Consider the following 22,420-nt stretch of genomic DNA (forward strand, 5'->3'; position numbering starts at 1 on the left):
TTGTAGCTTTGTCATACCGATCGAAAGGCTTCAATGTGAGAATTATTTTTTTGCCAAATAACATAGTGTTGGAAACAAAAGGAAGACCATTATTTTTTTCATTTGATGTGAAATTTTGATTAGAATAATGACATTCCCGTATGGGCATGCAACTAATCTTTCATTTTAAAGTACCTAGCATTTGATAAATTGATTTAATTTTGTATTAAAAATATTAAAATGCATGGCCTTTATTTTTATTTCGTTATTTAGCAAAAAAGTAATTCTCACATTGAAGCCTTTCGATCGATATGACAAAGCTACAGGGTATTTTTTTTTTCTCGTGTAGCGGGTTCGATTCCCGGTTTAAACATGAAATTATTTAAAATGCAATTCAACTTATTTTTTTAAATTGAAATAATGTCTTCTTTCAGTAAGATGTTCATTTACAACAATTAAGGTACTTTTCCTGCAATGACGTGATATTTTTTTTCCATAAAATTTATAAAAAAAAGTATGAATGCAATTTAACTAAGTTTTAAAAATAAAATGAAGTCTTCTTTCAGCAAAATATGCTATCTATGATATTTAAGGTACTTTCCCTCCATGTGGCATCGCCGTGGGACGCCCTGTATATGTCCAAAATATGCTGCTTTCCTTTTCTTAATTGTTGATACTACTTCTAAGCCTTTATTCATGATTTCCAATACTCTGACATTAGTTATTCTATCTGTCCATTTAATTTTGAGCATCCTTCGATATATCCACATTTCAAAAGCCCTTAGTTTGTTGACCAATTTCTTTTTCAGAGTCCAGCTTTCGGAACCATACATAAGAATTAGGATGATGTAACATTTAACCATTCGCCACCTCAGTTTTAGGTTTATTTTTCTGTTAGTTAAAAGTTTCCTCATTTTCTGAAAGGTGTTTCTGGCTATTTCAATTCTCGTTCGTATTTCCTTCTCTGATCCCCAGTCTTCATTTAACCAACAACCCAAATACTTATAACTTTTTACCCTATCTATTATTTGGTTATTTAAGGATAGTGGCCTTAGCGTTTCTGAAATTGGTGTTTTACTAACAATCATGTGTTTTGTTTTATTTATGTTTATCCTGAGTCCATATTCCAAAAGTGTGTTATTCAGTCTTTGCAGCATTATTTGAAGGTCTTCAGGGTTCGTAGCTAATAAGACGGTATCATCAGCGTAGCGAATGTTCTGTATCAGTTTGCCATTCACACGGATCCCAAGATCAAGTTCGTCAAAAGCATTTCTAAAAATCACCTCCGAGTACAAGTTGAATAAGCAGGGTGATAGGATACAGCCCTGCCTTACGCCTTTCTCTATTTGGACTTCTTCAGTCAGAACGTTATTAATTTTAATTTTAGCTTTTTGTTTCCAGTATAAGTTCTCTATAAATTTAATGTCGTTGCCATCTATTCCAATTGATTTTAATATATTGATTAATTTAGCATGATTAACGTTGTCAAATGCTTTTTCGAAGTCGATAAAGCACATGTGAACATCTACTCGAACATCTAGACATCTTTGTACCAAAACTTGGACTGCTACTAAGGCATCTCTAGTACCTAGTCCGGCTCTGAACCCAAATTGTGTGTCACTTATGTTTTCTTCTATTTTCTTGTAGATTCTTCTTTGTATGATTTTTAGAAATACCTTCAGGAAATGACTCATAACGCTGATCATCCGATGATCGCTGCAGCTTTTGGCATTGGCCTTTTTAGGTAATGGTGTGAATATTGATAAGAGCCAGTCTTCAGGGAGCATATTGTCTGATTGATAAAATTTGTTAAATAATGAAACTAAATCATCTATATTATAATCATGTATCAATTTTAATACTTCCACCGCAACTCCATCGGGACCCAACGCCTTTCTACCTAAAATGTATAGTATTATACAAAAATTGTTTCAAGAATAAGATGAAGAAAATGTGGAAAAATGAAAACTTAAACTTATTCCGAAGCTCCTTTAACTAAAACAGTCTTAATAAGCATCACACAAAACACACCAGATACAGTTAGATTTTTTTAAAGTTGTCCGAGTAATATTTTGTCCTTAACTTAAGTATGACTAAGTAAGTATGAGAACATGCACTAACTGATTCACACACAACAGTCCACATACGCCACACACATGACAAACGTCCATCTATCGCGTATAATCGCTATGAAAAATGACGGCCATTATTTTCAGGAAATGCTCTCTGACACACAATTTATCGGCCCATTCGCGGGGCAAGCAATATCTATAGGGAGACGCATGATTATCTGGGTAACCAGAAATATATTGGTATTGTTTATGGTTACAATTTTTTAACACCGCCGCCGTAAAACCACTTATCCCAACCCAAAATATTTTGGCATTAACTACCCAAAACATGGAATTGCGAACCATGTGTTACACCGGCCAACAGTTTGGCACTGACATAAACGCCATCGAGAACGTAATTTACTTTCTATACATCTCGCTCGTACTCGCATATTAGTGCGAACGAGATGTATAGAAAGTAAATTACGTTCTCGATGGCGTTTATGTCAGTTTTGACACTGTCAGTGACTCATGGTATGGGCTTATGTCGCAACAAAAGGTTTTCGGATATTGATTTATTACCTAAGTTTAGTTATTATTTTCTGAATTACTCAATGAGTTCGGATAATTATATTTTTTTTAGTGCATATACATTGTGACACAGTAACATGAAGTTGAAGTGTACATACTTGCAGTAACTTGTATATCTACTTAGTAATAGCCACTAATTAAAGAAGGAATGCAGTCTAAAATTATCTCCAAACATTCTTCAGCGCAGTTCAGGACCCGATGAGAAACGAGCGCAGGTGCCACATTCAGGTGATGCAAAACAAAATGCATCGCGAATCGAGGAATCTCTGGACCACATCCAAAAAACGCCCGACCATCGACAACCAACCTTATCTACTGACATATAGGACCCTATTTGCATCGACAGCTATTATCACATAACACATTTGCCATTAAAGTTGTGTTAAATTTATTTCAATTCTAAATTCGACTTTATCTCAATCAATAACGGTTACATTTACTTTGTTAGGGACAAGTACTAATAAGTCTATTTGTTTTTAAATATGGGTAGTGCAAAAACATCCGGCTCGAAGGACCATCTAATTGCGCCGGTCACGCGTTCCTGCGCGCGCGCACCCTTTGAGGCGCGTGCCGTCCACCTTTACGGTTAATTGCGTACGAGATTGATTCATTAGCTCGCTTCCTTGCCCATTTGTTGCGATTTGTTACGGTATCAAAGAGTTCGTGAAAGCTGGGTTGTGGTTGGTTTAATGAAGACGGATCTCGGTTGTTCAAATACCCAGTGTATTTGTGAAACACATAATTTTCATAAATTTTTGAGAAACCTGCTGCATTTTATCGCCCACTGCTGAGCATAGGCCTCTCTTCGAATACGCAACTTATTTTTTTTTTTAATTTTGAAGAAACCTGCTGCATTTTATCGTCCACTGCTGAGCATAGGACTCTCTTCAAATACGCCATTTTTCCCCGTCCTGAGCTAATCTCGTTCAGAAGTGACCAACATTTTTTCGAATGTCGTCCACCTCCAGCGCTCCTTTCGTCTAAGCGGCCACCAATGTGCTTACATACTTATTGGTCTTTAGTTATTGCCTGAGTTGGCTATTTGCCAGTTTGACGAAAAGGAAACATTTTATTAACTACCTTCCTACTTGCTTCTATCTCAATTTCGTATTCATGAGAAATATTATAAAGCTTCGACATCGTAATAAGCTTGCCTTCAAACTTCCACTAATAATAACATGTCGATAATTTAAGCAAGCAAGCGAGAACAAAACACAAGCGGTAAGTTCATGCAATTCAAAACACGATTCTCCTCATTTGTACCTACTCACGTACGAGTTAATCTCTCTTAAAGTTGACTACGTGGCTCAGTGGCGTTTTAAACTTTCGCCCATATATCGTCTGGCATGCGCCTTGCGACGATACAGCCATAGTTGGAGATTTATGCTCTCTTGTTCTAATGAATTGGTATGCTGGAAGTGTTTGAAGATTGCTGGCGTCAGTGTGTCTGTGCTGTGACAGCGAGTTTGTGTTGGTTAAGACTCAAGTCATTTGAATCTTAAGACTTGACTCGCAAAGAAATAACAAAACACGTGTCAATTATTTTTTCATGTTCTCCAATCAAATCGGTAATTAACTAGCAATTTGCTTGAACAAAACTCTACAGAAATTACAGGGTTTTGTCACTTTTCAGTACTTTGGAGGCCAATTTTTCCCTGCAGTAGGTTGAGTTTGGGCAGCTAAAAACCGTGTCTGTTATTTTAGACTACTCTATAACATATATAAAAATAAATCAAATCGGAGCCGGACAGTTGGGTACCCTTCCTTGTCAGTTTTTCAGACTCTTAGATCTAAAGTCGAACCCCATTCCTTTTTAACTTTTTAGAAACCTGAGTCTTTTGTAGAGACTTCAGTCCTTTACTATCTTTATCTTTACAGATAACTCAAGAGTTTATTTTTATAAAGAAAATGTTATAATTTTAGTTTATGTCAGGGTAATTTCTAGCTAAACTCAAGCATGCCCAGCAGTCATTTGTTTAGGTGTAGCCATGCAAATTGCGAGTGGTTAGTCGGCGAAGTTAAACATCAAGCCAGACATCTTGACCGCTTTGAACCTGGGCAAGTTTGTATCGTCTGGGGGTCGTGTTTCAATGTGATCCGGGGATTTGCATAGATGGTGAGACGGGTATTGTGGCTTATTTACATACGTAACTAAAGATGTGATGGGGGCAACTATTTTCTGACGCTAAAATAAGGCGTCATTTAAAAAGAAGCAAAGAAAATACATGAAACATAGAATATGAGTTTATTTTTGTTTAATTTTAGAGAAAGAACGGACAATAAACATAGTCAATCAGGATTGTTTTCAGGATCAAATGTAGGTATTTATTTACCTATTGTAGGGACTCATTGTATTAAAGCAAAGGGTCACATATTGATAGTCCATTGCATGATAGTCAAAGTCCGACAGTCGTACTGTATTTCACTCGCGAAACGCTCCTAACAAAACGATAAGTGACCGTGACGTCACGGTCACGAGAGCCCATCTTGAAGTACTTATGGAAAACAAGAAGATTGCAATTTTGTCGGTGAAATATTACGTATTCCTACAGTTTCTGTACAATTTTTTTTCGGATAACATGTAAGGAATCGAATGATAGGTACCCTGACTTTATTCCCTTTTGGAAGTTAAGTTAAAAGCAACCTTAAATTTTGAAAATTTCAAGTCCTGTATTTTTTATCATTTCCATATAATATATAATATTACTGTGATAAATTGCTCATTTGCATTAACTAGATTTTGTCATAAAATTCAACATATGTCATCATCCCTATTATGTTAATGATTTGAAAAGAGTATTATTTCAAATCTTAACTCATTACATGTGGCATGTAAATAAATAGTTTAATTAATTAACCTTATTACTTTCTCAAAATAAAAAGTAACTTAAAAAGTTGTGAATAAACCTAATATTGCCAAGCATATTGTTACAAGCGCCATTATCTCACCATAAAGCACATCTGTCCGTTTCCGCACATCAAAGATGTCGGAGTGTAAACAAATGAAGCCGGGCCCCGGCTTCGACACCTGTTTTCTAAGAACTTTCATTTTAATTTAACGCTTCCTTTTTTGGCAGTTTTGGGTTAAGCGTTCAGTGTAGCATGTTTCAGCTGTATCTATACTATACCTATAACTAACTAACCATATTGAGATGATATACCGATGATATTTCATAATTATGTTTCTTTAAGTGACACTACTGCACTGCCCACAATTTATTTGACTATTGAACTAAACAAAACATATGCGGTCCCACTAAATATGTACTTACTTGCATGCAGGCTAGGTACATGATCTGTAACACAATGTATTGTAACATCCCCATACGGTATCAATGCAAATAAATTATTTTTGATTTCACGATCAAGTCTCCCAGTCAAACAGAAAGCCAAACAATATACGCCAAGGTAGATGATTTACTTTTGACATGACATGAGTATCTTTTTATGCGTCTTGCATATACTAGGAATCTGATTTATTATACTTAGGTTATACAATTATTGTGATTCTTTCGCGATTTCGGGGTTGGCCCCATAGTAAAAGTTGTTCAGTATGACCTACATATTCACCCCTCAGAGTTGGGTCAGTAATAACAAAAACAACCTTTATTTTGTCATCAAAAAATACTTACAAACAAGAAACTATTTCTAATCTTGTAAGTCTCGTAATATTTTACCTGAGCGTTGTATTTTTTTAACGTACCTAGTTACCGAATCGGGGTCCCTTTGTTTCACATAAAGTTTTAAGTCATAATGTATTGTTTGTCATATTATCATTAGTCTTAAACCGAAAACTTTTCAGGCTATTCGTTAGGTTATCCTATAGATAGGTTAGGTTAGGTTTGTTTTATGGCAATCCTGAAAAGTTACGCGTTTCTGAACCAAACAAATTATGACTAACGAAAATGCGGACAAACAATATTATACATTATGAATATGACTTAAAACTTTTTGGAAACAATAGAGACCCTACAGATTGGCTTAGTCTAAACAACATATTGCGTTTATAACTGACCCTTTTACTACCGAATGTGAACGGCTTCATTATTAATTAACTATTGTTTAACGTTCGATTTGAATAAGAAACAATTACATAGGGGCACGAACCGTGACTAAGATCACAAGACAAGGAACTCATTTGTGACGCACTTGCGGCATAAACGGGCGGTTTTTAGACACCTTTCATTTCTCGTTTCTTTTTAAGATGAAAAGGCACAAACCCAACCTGTAATATTTTAATTACCAATTTTATTCAAAAATGCAAGTTTTATTGACTTTCAACTTGTTTTTTTATTATTTTGTTTATGGTCACGTTTACGGTCTAGTTCCCATACTTTGTTCACAAGAAACTATAATAAAATCTATGAGAGGTGCGTATGTATTTTCGTCTCTCAAACCTTTTTAAGCTTTTAACAAGTCCAGAGGAAATAAAAATGGTCTATCAGGTATCAATTAAGATAGTATAACTTGGCCTTATTTAACCTCGCAAGTCCCAAATGTGCATTACTATGTAGGTACACTCCGTTTAAATCTAATTAGAACCGCCGTTTAAATCTAGTTTAAACGGATTTAATCGGCGAAACGAACAAATAAAGTAGCATTTCTTTTGTTTCATTGCTTTCCGAAATTCATCCTAATTCACTATAATACAAGGTTCAAATTAGGAAATAGTATGGTGAGCCTTACGAAGTTAAACCAAAACGCTCAAACATAAACGCCGCGTTTCTCACAACAAACCATACCCAGTAGGGACAGTAAAGATCTTGTCTCAGTAATAAGGGTCATCTGATGGCGCCGCGTGTAATTGAATCCCCCAAGTTTGATTAGTTGGATGCGTAACGATTATTGCCCTACTGTTCTTTGTCAAGATTATGGTTTAGTGGTGTCTGAGGATGTTTGGTAATTAAAGGTAGGTATGAAATTAAGGCTTATATGAGAATGGCAACTATATTTCATAGGGATTAAGTCATCCAAAAAAGCACTTAGGGATATTTAAGAAACAGGATGATTGTCAAGTGAGTCAAATAGACACCAAGTCGTCGATTTTTCGAGACTGATGTTAACTGGGCGCAAATTTTGCGAACGCCGTTCAGACACCAACACCAATAAATGATTAAGTATAACCATTTCAAACCACTTCTACTGCCCAATCGATCAAACAGGCAACTATAAAACTAAAATACAAGAGCATTCTGCCTGCACGTCCAATCCACAGAAGGCAGTAACAGGCATGCTTACCCTGCAGACGGCAATCGTTTTATATTGAGAAATGAATTTAGTTGAGAGTTTCATACAGAAGGTAGTAACCGACACGTTTTCCCTATAGAAGGAAATCGTTTTAAATTGAGAATGCAGTATTTTAGTTGGAAGTTTCATTAGAGTTGGTGCAAGTTGCCGGCGGGTCCGTCTCGGCAAACAGAAGTGTTCGCAAACTACGCACTATGAAACCAGTATAAAATTGAGCTGCGATTAAATTCAGCATAGGTACATTATCATACGAGTACATATATTAAAATTATATTCCTTTATTGTCTATTTTCTGTTTTTCTTAAAACACATATAATAATACATATTATGGGACAATTTTACACAAGACAAGACGACCTAGACCTGGCTCTGTTTTGGGTAAGTAACGATATAATCCAAACTTTAAGATACGTCAAATATTACATCTAGATACTATATGGATTAGATACCTATATCTGTGTCAAAAGTGACGTTTTTTTATATAGTGTACATAGATAGAGATAAATACTTAAATGCACAGAAATCATCCATAACTCAGGAACAAATATGAACAGAAAAATAAATGCCCTTAGACAGTAACTATATGGGATATAACTATACGGGAAGCGCTGGTGGCCTAGCGGTAAGAGCGTGCGACTTGCAATCCGGAGGTCGCGGGTTCGAACCCCGGCTCGTACCAATGAGTTTTTCGGAACTTATGTACGAAATATCATTTGATATTTACCAGTCGCTTTTCGGTGAAGGAAAACATCGTGAGGAAACCGGACTAATCCCAATACGGGCCTAGTTTACCCTCTGGGTTGGAAGGTCAGATGGCAGTCGCTTTCGTAAAACTAGTGCCCACGCCAATTACTGGGATTAGTTGCCAAGCGGACCCCAGGCTCCCATGAGCCGTGGCAAAATGCCGGGACAACGCGAGGAAGATGATGAGACAGTAACTATATCGACTAGCTAGGCTATGCGGCCGTTTAAGACACAATCCCTAGTGTAAATTTCATTCGATTAGCGTAACGAGCGTTCGCGTGAACAGCGCGCCAAGCGGGACGTTTTGGAAACTCAAATTATATTTCATTCATTGACGGACGGGTGCGTGACGGTCACGCTATCGAATGAAATTTACACTAGGGATTCTGAAGACTTTGTGAATCGCAATAGCCGGACATTGAGACAAGATGCGTCAGTTGCGGACAGACGGGCGGTTATAAGCTCTTTCGTCCAAGTGACCGTATTGACGATGCGTCAGTTGCAGACAAACGGGCGGTTATAAGCTCTTTCGTACAAGTGACCGTATTGACGATGTGTCAGTTGCAGACAGACGGGCGGTTATACGCTCTTTCGTACAAGTGAACGTATTGACGATGCAGTTGACGGTCTATGTTTGAATTTCAGCTAGAAACGGCCAGTATTTGTTGAGATTTCTTGAGCAATATATGCCTTACAGATTTGTTTTGGCTATTACCTATATTCGATATTTAATCATTGTAGTCCTCGTAGCGGTAGCTAACAAGAGTCCGCTACGCCTAATGGAAAGCGAACACATACAACAGCCTAGATATACCTACTTGAAACTCCAGCGCCGGTATCAAAATGCACTCAACATGACAATTGTTTTAGGTATATATATACAAGATGTACAGATATACAGACAGAGGTAAATAAACAGGTCAAGGGACAAAATTCAGACAAAGCCACAGTGCCTTTCAGGAGCACTAAACACATGCAAACAAAGTATCTTCCAAGCATCCCGACAATGTCAGCATCAGCCATAATCTCCCTAAATTACCTCTTCTAATTAAAGCGCAACAAAGCAAACACAAATCACAGAGGAAATATGCAGACAAATTCCACCAGAGTAATAGACAGACGCAAAAAGAAGACCAATCAATTTTACGCGGCAATCGAGGGTATCCCCCAGGGCTGTGTCGGGATAGGGATAAATGACGCATTGTGTGAAGTTGTGTTCTGGTCCTGCTAAAATAGTGGAAAAACAACAATATGGAGACCGCGAATTTCAGAAGTAAAACGACAGGTGTGTAATTTTTTTTTAATCTCTCTCTCTCTCTTTCTCTTTCTGTCTTACTGTCTACATAGTTTTTAAAGGAACTTTTATCGTGTTTGTCTAATTTATATTTAAGCAGACGCAAGAAGACCAATCAATTTTACGCGGCAATCGAGTCCCCTAGGGCTGTGTCGGGATAGGAATAAATGACGCATTGTGTGAAGTTGTGTTCTGGTTCTGCAAAAATGGTGGAAAAAAACAACAATATAAGTTTCAAAAGAGAAACTACAGGTATTTAATATGTTTTTTTGCTTTTTATCTCTCTCTCTTTCTCTTTCTTTCTTACTGTCTACATAGTTTTTAAAGGAACTTTTATCGTGTTGTTTAATTTATATTTAAGCAGACGCAAGAAGAGCAATCAATTTTACGCGGCAATCGAGTCTCCTAGGGCTTTGTCGGGATAAGAATAAGATTTTGTCCCGGTTGTATTAAATAGTGGAAAAACAACAAACGAAAGGTATGTATTTTTTTTTTCTTTTTGTCTCTCTCTCTTTCTCTTTCTTTCTTACACTCTACATAGTTTTTAAATGAACTTTTATACCTTGTTGTCTAATTTATATTTTTAAGCAGACGCAAGAAGACCAATCAATATTACGCGGCAATTGCGGGTCCCATAAGGCTGTGCATTGTATGAAGTTGTGTCCTGTTTGTATTAAATAGTGGAGAAACAACACTAGACAGTAGACAGTTGTAAGTTAATTGCCAGCTACCCAAAGGTCTGGAAGAGATCGCTTCTTAGGCATAACACCGCAAGTTAATAACTCATTATTGTTGTTCTGATTAATCCCTTTGTATTTTTTCTTTTTTTTTGTAGGTTCAAACGACAGACTGGCCGAAATCTTTGTCAGACACATTGTGTCCTTCGTTGTGTCTTTTTTGTCAAATAGAGACACAAACACTAGACGCTACTTTATATGAGGTAGAGGTGAGAAAAAATAGTTTTCTTTTAAAACAAGTATGTACCTATTACTTTCTAGAATGACGCACGCCTATAATAGATCTAAGACAATGCGACTTATTTAAAAAAAAGTTGTAAAATGGCCGATTGCATACCATAAACAATCCAAGATACAAAGTTATGAATTAATGACAGTTCGGTAAAATTACCTCTAAACGTGGAAATTGTTACCAATTTCATTAAGGGGCCCACCGTCAGTGCGCCGGACGATATCGGCCTGTCAGTTGTTCGGAACTGTCAACTTTTGCGTTTAACTGACAGGCTGATATCGTCCGGAGGACAATGATATTATATAACCTAGATAGGTTATACTCATACTTGAGGAGCACAAAAAATACTTCCATATTTTCTTCTGTGCCTACAAAGAAATCTGTTATTTTTGATGTATTTTCTCATTCCATCCATCTTTGTCACACTCGTTGTTAAACATAAGGTTGTCTCTTTCTCTTCCGGTGTGCAGGAGCTCGTTAGCACGTGCACATTTCTCGCTTGTCCAGCCGCGACTAAAGGCAACTTGTCCAATTTGTCACAAGGTAAGCGCTTCAATTTTGGAACGCCTATAACCTATCTTGAGTTATAAATCATTGCCGGAGGACTGATCATCAGTGGGCCCGTTTAGTATTCAATTGATGCCAGTAATAAACTGGAGTGTCGATCTAATATGATTAATAAACTACCCCTACCATGGTTTTATTTTCAATAGCAAAACTCATATGAAGCGAAAATACTCTGAGCAAAAATACCAGCCTGTCTGCATTCCGCATTGTTTTTTGGCAGGTGTATTGGCAGGATCACGGGTCAATTCTACAATGTTTAAAAATGTCGTGACATGGGCGACTTAGTGACACGCTCACCATACGTGTGTTAGTTCCTTTCTCATTTTCTCAACTTTTAGGGATAAGATCGTCGCCTTTGTAATAATGTACATATGTATACTTACATCTTTTACTTTGTTTTGAAGTTTTTGTGTTCCTAAACTTTGCAATCATCATATCATCATTTCTGTATATAAGCCTAAAATAATACAAAACCGGCCGTTGTTAAATTTATGTCGCGGTTTCAAGCTACACCTCATTAAAAGCTGCAAGATTCCTATTTTTCAATGTCACCATTTGTTACTTGAACAAGTCGAATCGACTCCCAGACCAATACATGGCAGGTCGGATTATTTCGTTTTTAGGGTGCCTGGTGGAAAATGTGTCGAATTTCACCAACCCTTTTAATTGAACAGTGATTGCGCGGGGAAGGTATTCGATATTTTATGACGATTATTGGCATCCATACACTGTGGTGTAACTTGAAACATGTTTCGATAGTTTTATTTAATTTGGAATTTATTATGGTTATCCATTGGAGTGCATTTATATTTAAACTAGCAAACTTTACAGATACTAAGTTAATAATCTGTAAAAACTATCAATTTAGTTACGTTTTTTTGAGAAAATCGCTAGTAGACGGAATAGTCCCTATGACCGAATTAGCCACATTGACCTTATAGAGAATGCAGTAAGACAGGCACCATACGTATTTTCACAGAAGTAGATTGTATGCAACGCAAACGAAGAACGAAGACGGAAACTAGTTAAGCATACTATAAAATTGTGTGACTCTTACGTACTCGTATAATTTCTCAAAATATATATACGAGTATTGTTATAAATATATAGTTACCTCAAGAGCCTATAAATTGTCAGATGTACGTCGGCAATTCGTCTGTTTCAGGGTCCGATTAAACCTCCGCGAGGGAGCTTAATTAACAGAAGCCAAATATTGACAACCTCTGTTAAGGCTAAGCCTGGATTCGGCCACATTACTTAAATTTATTTTTTGTTACAAATATTTAACTGTCAAATGAATTGTCAATCACTACATAGTGTAAAACAAAGTCGCTTCCCGCTGTCTGTCTGTTCCTATGTATGCTTAGATCTTTAAAACTACGCAACGGATTTTGATGCGGTTTTTTTTAAATAGATAGAGTGATTCAAGAGGAAGGTTTATGTATAATTTATTAACCCGTGCGAAACCGGAGCGGGTCGCAAGTAAGTTTATATTTTTGAGAACATTTAGGAAATTTTCGAGCTCTATTCACGTGGTTTTTGTTTTTGTAATTTTGGACCGTGTTATTTTGATATAACTTTGACGGTACTTTATAAAAACTTTACCTATGACATATAGTTTTACATACGGTGTGACTATGATTAATTATACATAGATAGGTCAGCAATTTACTCATCACTCAACACAAGCACTCTTATATCCTTAATACAGTGACAAAGTGGAGTTAGCACTTTGTCACTTAATATAATGAAAGCCATAAAAATTTAATTTCAAAATTTTTACCCTTGATTTATTTGCCACAACTTCCTTCTTTAGTTTATTTGTTTTTGAAACAAAGTAAATAATTTATAATTATAGGCCTTAATTTTCAAATGCACTACTTAGCCTTAACGAAGCAGGTATCCATGGAAATAAGACAGCCATTGTACAGCCTCCTTATAATTGTTTCAATCTCCGAGGTAATATTTAACTAAAGATTATTCCCCCCAAGATGCAGTGGGGCAAACGAAAAATTCAATCAGAACCTTCGGGCTTCGTTTTAACCCTTCAATCAATGACAATGTACTGTACTAGGTGACAGGTTAATTTTACACAGCTTTTTAATTTTAAACCTTATTTCAGGGGATTTAAGTAGCGTTCAAATGTGCTTAGTTGCTATTATTATTGGGAAATAAACGGATTTTGAGCACGTTTTCGGTGTAAATCAATTTAAATTGTCAAATCATGGAATTTATGAAATTATAATTGCTTACAGGAGCAGTTGTGATACGCAAAATACTTAATTAAAAAAACATCTGTAAAAATATTAGAACCTGTCAAGTTTCAAGCTATCATTGTATTATTAAATAATTCTTTTATTTGTAATCGGTATAGGTACCTAAGGATTTTTGGAAATTCATTCAGGAATCGTAGGCGTATCCTTTAATCGTAGCTGATGAGGGCAAAACTTACCCGATTTCGGCGAATAAGCGCCATACAGGCGTCAGAAATAATGAACGGTACTTAAGTTAAAATATTGAAATCCCAATCACGTATAGCTTCGCGGAATACTTACACTTAAGGGCCACTTGCACCATCCCACTAACCCGGGGTGTCAAATTGTACTGGTGTCCATGGTAATTCCAGGTTTAACCGGTTGGTTAACCACGGGTTAGTAGAATAATGCAAGTGGCGCTTAGTATTATTGTCAATACTCACGATAGTTTAAAATGTAACGAAAGTTACGATGAACTATTCTAGAAGATTCTAGCACGTACCTTAATCAGCTTGTTCTGTAGCTTGGTGACGGTCATCCTTTCGCGCTGCGTCCGCGACTTCTCTTCTTCCAGCTGGCCCTCCAGCTGTTTAATCCGCCTTTCCAGCAGTTCCTGGAACAATGTAAATCTTTGTTTATGCACTTAAGAATGTCAAAAACTAACACCGGTTAACCTACACCACCAACCCGAGAAAATACTGGCGCAAGAAAATCAGCTGGGGTCATTTTTCCGAACATTACGAGTATTCCTAGCCTAACCTTGTAACGGTTCAAAATTCTATGGTAATATTGACCTCGTTATGATACTACTATCGACATCTAGTGGCGGAATAGCTGTCGTCACGGATTAATTTTAACGCCATCTGTTGGCATCCAGAGATACTCGATCAGGTGAAAGTCAACTATAATTCTATATTGTTTATGGTTATTATTTTAACTTTAGATATCTTCTTTAGAGTTTAAATATTTAGGTTTAATTGTTCGAAAATATTGACACGCAATATAATTAGTCTTTTAATTTGTTGTTTTCTAATATTGTTTGGGACATCGATTGCTACATGGCAAAATTTCTCGACTCCGCGTCATAGACGCAAGCTTTAAAAAAGAATGAAAGGAAATCGATTGTCGAACGCGATCCTCTCATCACTTGAGATCCGGCGGCATGTGAGCTAACAGCGTCGTGGTCTTTGAGTCAATTCGTCCTGGGAGGCATCCCTTAAAAACATGCACCCACACTTCGTGTAGCAAGGTAAGTAGCAACTCGAAAGTTTAGTGTTACAAGAATGTAATTCGGTCTCTGCAACGTTACTGATTTTCCATTCCTTTTGTTACAGCACACACATGGCGTCGTGTACCGTCATTCCTTAGGAAAGCCAAATTAAAAACTCATTCTTACATATGTCGGGATTTTAGTATCGACAGTTTCAATGAAAATCCGGGTAAGAATTCGCATATTTATTGTAGGGAGTGTAGTTTTCCTTTTTTCCGTCTTTGTTCATATGTGGCAAATGACCACGTGGCAGATTGTAAGTTTTCCTCTAAATTCTTGAAGTAAGATGGGAGTTTTAATTATTGCTGGGTTTATTTCTGTAGGATATGGCAGGAAATGCACATGCATAGTCAAGGTGTGACATGTTTCTTATGATAATTCTTTTCTTTAGCTTTGATGCCGGTCTACCTATCTACCCATCCACCCATCGGTCCACTCCGTTACTTGGGCACGCTTACTCTTTCTCCGGGCACGTGTCAATGCTGGATGCCGCTGTAGCCTTGGGCTCGTGGTCCATGCTGCTCAACGCGACCTTGGCGTGACTGGGGGGAGTCAGCCAACTGGACGCGCGCCGACGGTTTCGACGCGTGTCACCGCGACTTTTGGCTGCATCCTCGGCACGCCACTGGAACAGCGTGGCTACGGCTCCACTGCCTTCTGCTACAGACACGTGACTCAGGTGTGGTCCAATCTAATCTCTCAGTTAATTTTAAAAACTTTAGCAAACACGACAGTGGCCTCTCTATAGACTTTGAATGCTCGGTGCACACTTCAGTGATTAGAAATTGATAAACTTTAATGTAGACTGCGTAACCAGTCTACTGTAATAGCATTAAGCTTAGATACATAATAATAGCGTAAGGTTATCCTCTGTGCTACCTCCTTGTACTAACTGATAGTTTTTTTAGAAAATACAACTATCTCAAGCTCAAAGAAATAGTTTACTTTATCTCATTCTAGCTTAACCCTTTTTTTTGTACGCTGTACAGCGTGCTGGCGCCCAATACCTAGTTATAAATACGTTTAGTAAGTATATTTCTTAAGGAATTTCACAGACGGGTTGTGTGACAGCATAGCGTCGAACCTACGAACCCTGAGAAACACCACCGATAGTCTGCAGCTCAACAAAAGTGACAATACCTGTTACAACCTGACATAATGATTAAGAACTTGTTTTTTTTTAAATATACATATATGTACAATTTAAAAAAATGGTTGTCTGTAAAGTCGGTTTACGGACAATAATTTTGCGTGATAACGTCATAAGAAAACATTGATGAAAAATTGCATAGGTACTTTTATTTATGAATTGAATTAAATTATTATCGTCATTCACAACGTGGCCGTAACATTCCCATGGAGATCTGTCCACAACGTTACCATGGAGATATGTCCACAACGTGACACTTTTTTGTGCATGCTACCGGTGTTCATCGATTTATAAGGTCAAAAAAACTGTTACTAAGTTATAGGTACTTGGCGGGACTAAACACCAACCAGGGTCGCAGTAAAATCGTAAACTCAAAGAAAAGCTACGAAAAGAAAGCACAGAGCCCGTTTACTCACAAAATTGCTCATTAAAAGACGCCATTTTGTTTTTTTATTGTTTTTCCCTGGGCGAAAAGCACAAAACGCAAAATAACAGTAGGATGAAAAAATAAAAATTGTAAGTAGGAGGTATAATTAAATTGATTTTATTTTGAGTAAGGTCGTAGAGGTGACGTCACGTACGGCCGACGACAGCTGCACTACTGTACGGCTACCATCAGTTTGGCACTGACATAAACGCCGTCGAGAACGTAATTTACTTTCTATACATCTCGCTCGTACTCGCAATAGTGCAAACGAGATGTATAGAAAGTAAATTACGTTCTCGATAGCGTAAATGTCAGTTTTGACACTGTCATTGACTCATGGTACGGGCTCTGTTCATTTTACTGTGGAAATTGACAGTAACACCGACGTGTTCAGTACCAGTAGTGCAGCTGCGGTCATAAATGGAATGTTACCCTTATTCGAAGATCGGTGATTGAATGGAAATAACGACCGCCAACAGCAACCACAACAATTATGTATACACAATCCGTTGAACGGCAAGTACGCAATTGTACTGTAATTTATTTTTAAATTCGAAATATATAATTGTACTTGTTTGAATAACAAATCTTCATTGAAAATCAAATTAGGCATCCCATTACCTAAAAAAGAGCCTAAGGCCTCAACAGCCAAGTCCCATTAAAATTGGTTCTACTGTAATTTTCTCCGCTCAAAGCAGTAACTTACGGGAATTTTCTTGATTTCAAAATTAACGACTTGGCCATAATTAGGAGTTTGAAAGCCCATTCCCGGGCTTAATGTCCTGGCTGCATTTATTCGTCGATTTATTGTGTTAGCCTCTCTCATATTTAAATGGGCACAGTTGACCTCTTTTTTAGAGTACAATAGAATTCCTATTTGTACTCTAATCGAATTTACGTTAATGACCACCTGTCTGCCTATAATAAACATCTACTCAGAGTTGCAAAAGAAAAAGCGCGTCAAAACATATAAATTACGATATTTTATATTTAGCAGAGAAAAATGGAATTCTTTAGAGGAGGCCTTCACCTTCACCTAGAGGAGGGGTTCGTGCAAAACAATAAACTTAAAACTAGATAATTAATAACAGGTACACCACTCAATATACGAGGGGCGTTCAAAATATTCTCGGTATTGATATCTTACGACCTCTTCTAAAATTTCTTTCGTTACTGGCCGCTAAGGTTTATTCATTGACATTAAAAAAAAGTATAATTCGAACCGAGATAGTCTTTTGTTTTTCTGCAATTGCTGAACAAACATGAACATCCTGTGCGAATTGATAATGTTAACTAAATTAGAACATCGATGCGTGATAAAATTCTTGACAAAACAGGGTAAAAATCAAAAAACCATAAAAGAGGAAATGGATTGTGTTTACCGTGAGTCTGCTCCTTCTTTATCTACCATTCAAAAGTGGTCAAGCGAGTTTATACGCGGAAGGGAGAGTATTGAAGATGACCCTAGACCTGGCCGGCCTGTAGTAGCTACTTCACAAGAAAATATTGATAAAGTGGAAAAACTTATATTGGAAGATGGTCGAGTGAAGGTAAAATCTATAGCACAAGTAACCAATCTCTCTATTGGTACCGTACATGATATTATCCATGACCATCTTAATATGTCAAAAGTAAGTGCAAGATGGGTTCCGCGAATGCTGACTCGGCTTCAAAAAGACATGCGTGTAGCTTGTTGTTCCGATTTTATTGACCTGTGCGGTGAAAATCCTGATGAGGTGCTGCAAAGAATAGTTACTGGAGATGAAACCTGGGTTCATCATTATGACCCAGAGAGTAAACAAGAGTCCATGCAGTGGCACATTAAGGGTTCAGCTCATCCCAAGAAGTTGAAGGTCATCCCTTCAGCTGGCAAGGTCATGGCCACGATATTTTGGGATTGTGAAGGAGTATTACTAATCGATTATAAAGAAAAAGGTGTAAATATCACAGGACAGTACTACGCTAACATTCTACGTCAATTAAAGGATGTAATTAAAGAAAAGAGGCGAGGAAAGTTAACCAAAGGTATTCTGCTTCTGCATGACAACGCCCCCGTCCATACTGCTCATATTGCCAAGGCAGCTATTGTTGAACGTGGGATTAAAACTGTTACTCACCCACCGTATAGTCCGGACTTAGCCCCCAGCGACTTCTTTTTGCTCCCCAATCTTAAAAAGGATCTGCGTGGAAATAAATTTTCTGACGATGAAGCATTGAAGGCGGCAGTGGAGGAGCATTTTTACACGAAAGATAAAAAATATTTTTACGAGGGATTAAAAAAAATAATTGATCGATCTTTTAAGTGTATGAACATAGGGGGGGAGTATATTGAAAAATAAAAATATCAAACTTTTCGTACTTGTTTGTTTTCATTCTCATACCGAGAATATTTTGAATACCCCTCGTACCTATATAATATTAACACTTTCTTCTTTAGCTTGTTTCCAAAACAGTGTACTTATGTTACTTGCATGAAATAAAAGGCTTTTTATTTTATTTTATTTATTTTATATATTTATTATTTTATATTTAATATATATATATAGTATAATGTTTAAAACTTTATCGTTTTGAACACATATTAACTCACATTTATAGACAGGTCTAACGCGAAATTTATTCAATTACTTACCTTTATTTACCGACGTTTCGACACAGGTTTCACAGGTTTCAGTTAGCCGCGACCACGACCAGTGAAACCTGTGTCGAAAGCGAAGCGTCGGTAAATAAAGGTAATTGAATAAATTTCGCGTTAGACCCGTCTATAAATGGGAGTTAATAGTATATAGTATTTTTTCAGAAAGTAGGATTATACCTACTCGTATATACGAGTTATAATATTACTAGTGTCCGACCGAAGGTTCGGTTTCGGTTTCGGTTTCGGCCAGTTTCGGCCAAAAAATCATGTTTCGGCTGTAGGTTCGGTTTCGGCCATAAAACGGCCGAACCTTTCGGCCGGGCCGAAACTTACGAAACGGTAGTTCGTACTATGAAACTAAACATGTGACAAAGATCAAAAGTTGGGGAACAAGTAGGACAAAAATATTAATATACTGATTTATGTATACATAAATTAATTGGTTTATTATAAAACACAATTCCCCTAATTAAGGTGGCCAAGTTGAAGAATAGTAACTTTCGTAGGACTAAAAAGGTTTATACTCGTACCGACTGAAGTGGTATTGTTGGAATCAGCATGGTCTACTGATTATCAAAATGCATGTTGTCATTGTTGTCCCTTCATAAAGTGGTGGAATGAGTTTATATGACGTCATAAAGTCAGCAGTACAAAGCTGTAAACTTTTTTCTTTTAAACATATCATGTGGGGTACCATATGAAAGGGCTTAGTGAGTAGGTTACAAATATATAACATATTTTAACATGTTCACCACCTGGCCCCTATTTCACCAAGCTGACAGGTACGACAATTGTCAAAAAAATGACAGACCTTTGTTTCACCACGCCGACATTTGTCAGTGACAATTGTCAAGTGACAGGTGACAGATGACAATTTCGTAAATTGTTTTGTATAGAACTTCATATAAACATGACAGGTAGTTTAGTACAATTGTCCATCTTAAATTTAATGACAATTATTTTGTGAAACAAGGGTAATGTTTACTAGTCGACATATTTGTCAATTCTTCACAAGAGATCGTTAATTGCTTTCGATGTGCCGTGTTGTCATCACTAACATGATATTGATTGAGATCCCATCTGTGTCCCGACCCCATTTAATGCAGCGTATACCTACATTATATGATGAGAGAAACCTTGGATAAGTGGACAAGAGACCTTGTAGAGTGTAGTGATGGGTAGGACATCAATTTAAAATGAGTTTGTATGAGTACCTCATTTTCTAAAATGAGGTGTTACAATGTCTTACTTCAAATGAGGTGAGGTACTAGCATATTTTCAGCGTCGACTATTCCATTAATTCCAACGGCGACAAAAATATTTCATGTATATACATATTTATGTATTCATAACTTCCTTTATAAATAAATAAATAGTAACATTTAATTGGAGTGCAATTCTGGAGGTTAAGAATAGAACTTTTAGGAGAAAGATAATTTTAGAATCAAGTAAAATGAATAGAGGAGTGAAGTAAGACATTTTTGCGGTACGAAGTACTGCGACAAATTAACAAAATGAGTGGTACAAATGAGGTGCCTCACGAGTGAGCGACTCAACACTAGTAGAGTGGTGCCCTAGATATAATAAAAGAAAGAGTGGCCCACAAAAGTTTAGATGGTCGAATGATTTAACAAGAATAGGAGGTAAATGGATGCAAACAGCAAAAGAAAGAAACAAATGGAAAGCTATGGAGGAGGCCTACGTCAAAGGACGAGTTGAAGCTAAAGTTGATAAATCAAATTAATATATGTTATGTACCAGCTTCAATAATAAAGGCTAATTACAATTACAATTACAATTACAATACCTACATTATTTGTTGACAAGGCGTCAAAGCATTATTTTTTTGTTCGTTTTAAGTATTTTTTTCTGCAAATGCAAAGTCAGTGACGTCAAAGTAGGAATCTATTCGTACTTTATATATTCCCTTGTATAAGAATATCACCACTATTGCTTTCGCGGAGATTCATTTTCTAACTAACCAAAACCCTAACTTTACTGTTAGTGCCCAACTTCGCCTAAGTAAATTATTAAAAAAACAATAAGATAAGATATGATAGTTTATTCCATAACAATTTTACAATCATGTCGGAAATTTAACTTACAATACCTATCTAAACATACCTAATTTCGCTACCGGTCCCCAACTTCGCATTATATATTTTTTTTATTATGAAAACTATACTGAGACTTATTCCAAATCCTAAATGTTGAATTACTAAACGCCTTCATAGGCAACAATTACAATTTATAATGGAATTATGATTTAATGCTAGTTAAGAAGAATTTAAAAGCGATTTAAAGCGATTTTTATTTGTACCCTAAAGGCGAATTTAGGGTACACAGTTTTGCGAACGTTTATTTTCAATGAACTGCAACGATGATAACGGGGTTTGCTAACAACGAAAACACTACAATTGTCACCCAAGCCTGACACAGCTCCGATCTCATGTCAAGAATTACCGACAAATTGACAAATATGTCGACTTATAAAAACTACTCTTGTTTCACCAAATCATTGTCAATTGGACAATTGTAACTAAATGCCTGTCATGTTTATAAGCACTTCTATACAAAAACAGTTTACGAAGTTGTCACTTGTCACCTGTCACTTGACAATTGTCACCCGACATATGTAACTGACAAATGTCGGCGTGGTGAAATTGGGGCCTGGTCTAACAAATTATTAGAAAACTTTCAAAAATTTGACAATCCAGAGTTGAATTAGAACTGCTCTAAATTGAAAATGGCTGAATGGATTAGTCCAAATTTTATACAAAATGACTGTGAATATTCTTTATACTATGTCTAAAAATAATTAACCAAATATATCCAAAAATAAGAAAAGTACATCAAGTTGAATAACAATATAAACTGTTACAGTAGACTACTATATACTATTTTGTATGTATGTTTTCAGTAAAAAAAAAATGTATTTTAGAAGTTTCCCATAACAGTAAATTATACTGTTATTCTACTTGATGTACCTATTTCTCTTATCTTTTTAAAATTTCTGGCTAATTATTTTTGAACATTATATAGAGGATATTCACAGTCACTTCACTTGGTATGTATTTTAGAATAATCCATTCAGTAGTTATCAATGTAGAACAGTTCATAATCAACTCTGCATTGTGTAATTCTTGGATGTTTTCGGTCGGTCTAAAGCAAAGCGGGTGCACAAAAAAGACAGACAATTTTTGACCACAAGTGCAAAATATATATAGGAATCGTAAAA

General features: G+C 36.5%; 2 protein-coding genes across 5 annotated transcripts in view; both read right to left on the minus strand.

Annotated features, from left to right (window-relative positions):
• Nucleotides 1-22,420, minus strand: part of LOC134648992 (uncharacterized) — a 561,268-nt gene that overhangs the window by 335,168 nt on the left and 203,680 nt on the right. For all 4 annotated transcript variants that reach the window (XM_063503669.1, XM_063503670.1, XM_063503668.1 and 1 more), the window contains exon 3: nucleotides 14,200-14,310. In XM_063503669.1, the coding sequence (XP_063359739.1) occupies nucleotides 14,200-14,310 (111 nt within the window). The remainder of the gene's footprint in view (nucleotides 1-14,199; nucleotides 14,311-22,420) is intronic.
• Nucleotides 1-22,420, minus strand: part of LOC134648995 (23 kDa integral membrane protein-like) — a 349,619-nt gene that overhangs the window by 87,180 nt on the left and 240,019 nt on the right. The gene's annotated exons all lie outside the window — the stretch shown is intronic.

This window comes from Cydia amplana, chromosome 6 (genome assembly GCF_948474715.1).
Source record: "Cydia amplana chromosome 6, ilCydAmpl1.1, whole genome shotgun sequence".
NCBI lineage: Eukaryota > Metazoa > Arthropoda > Insecta > Lepidoptera > Tortricidae > Cydia > Cydia amplana.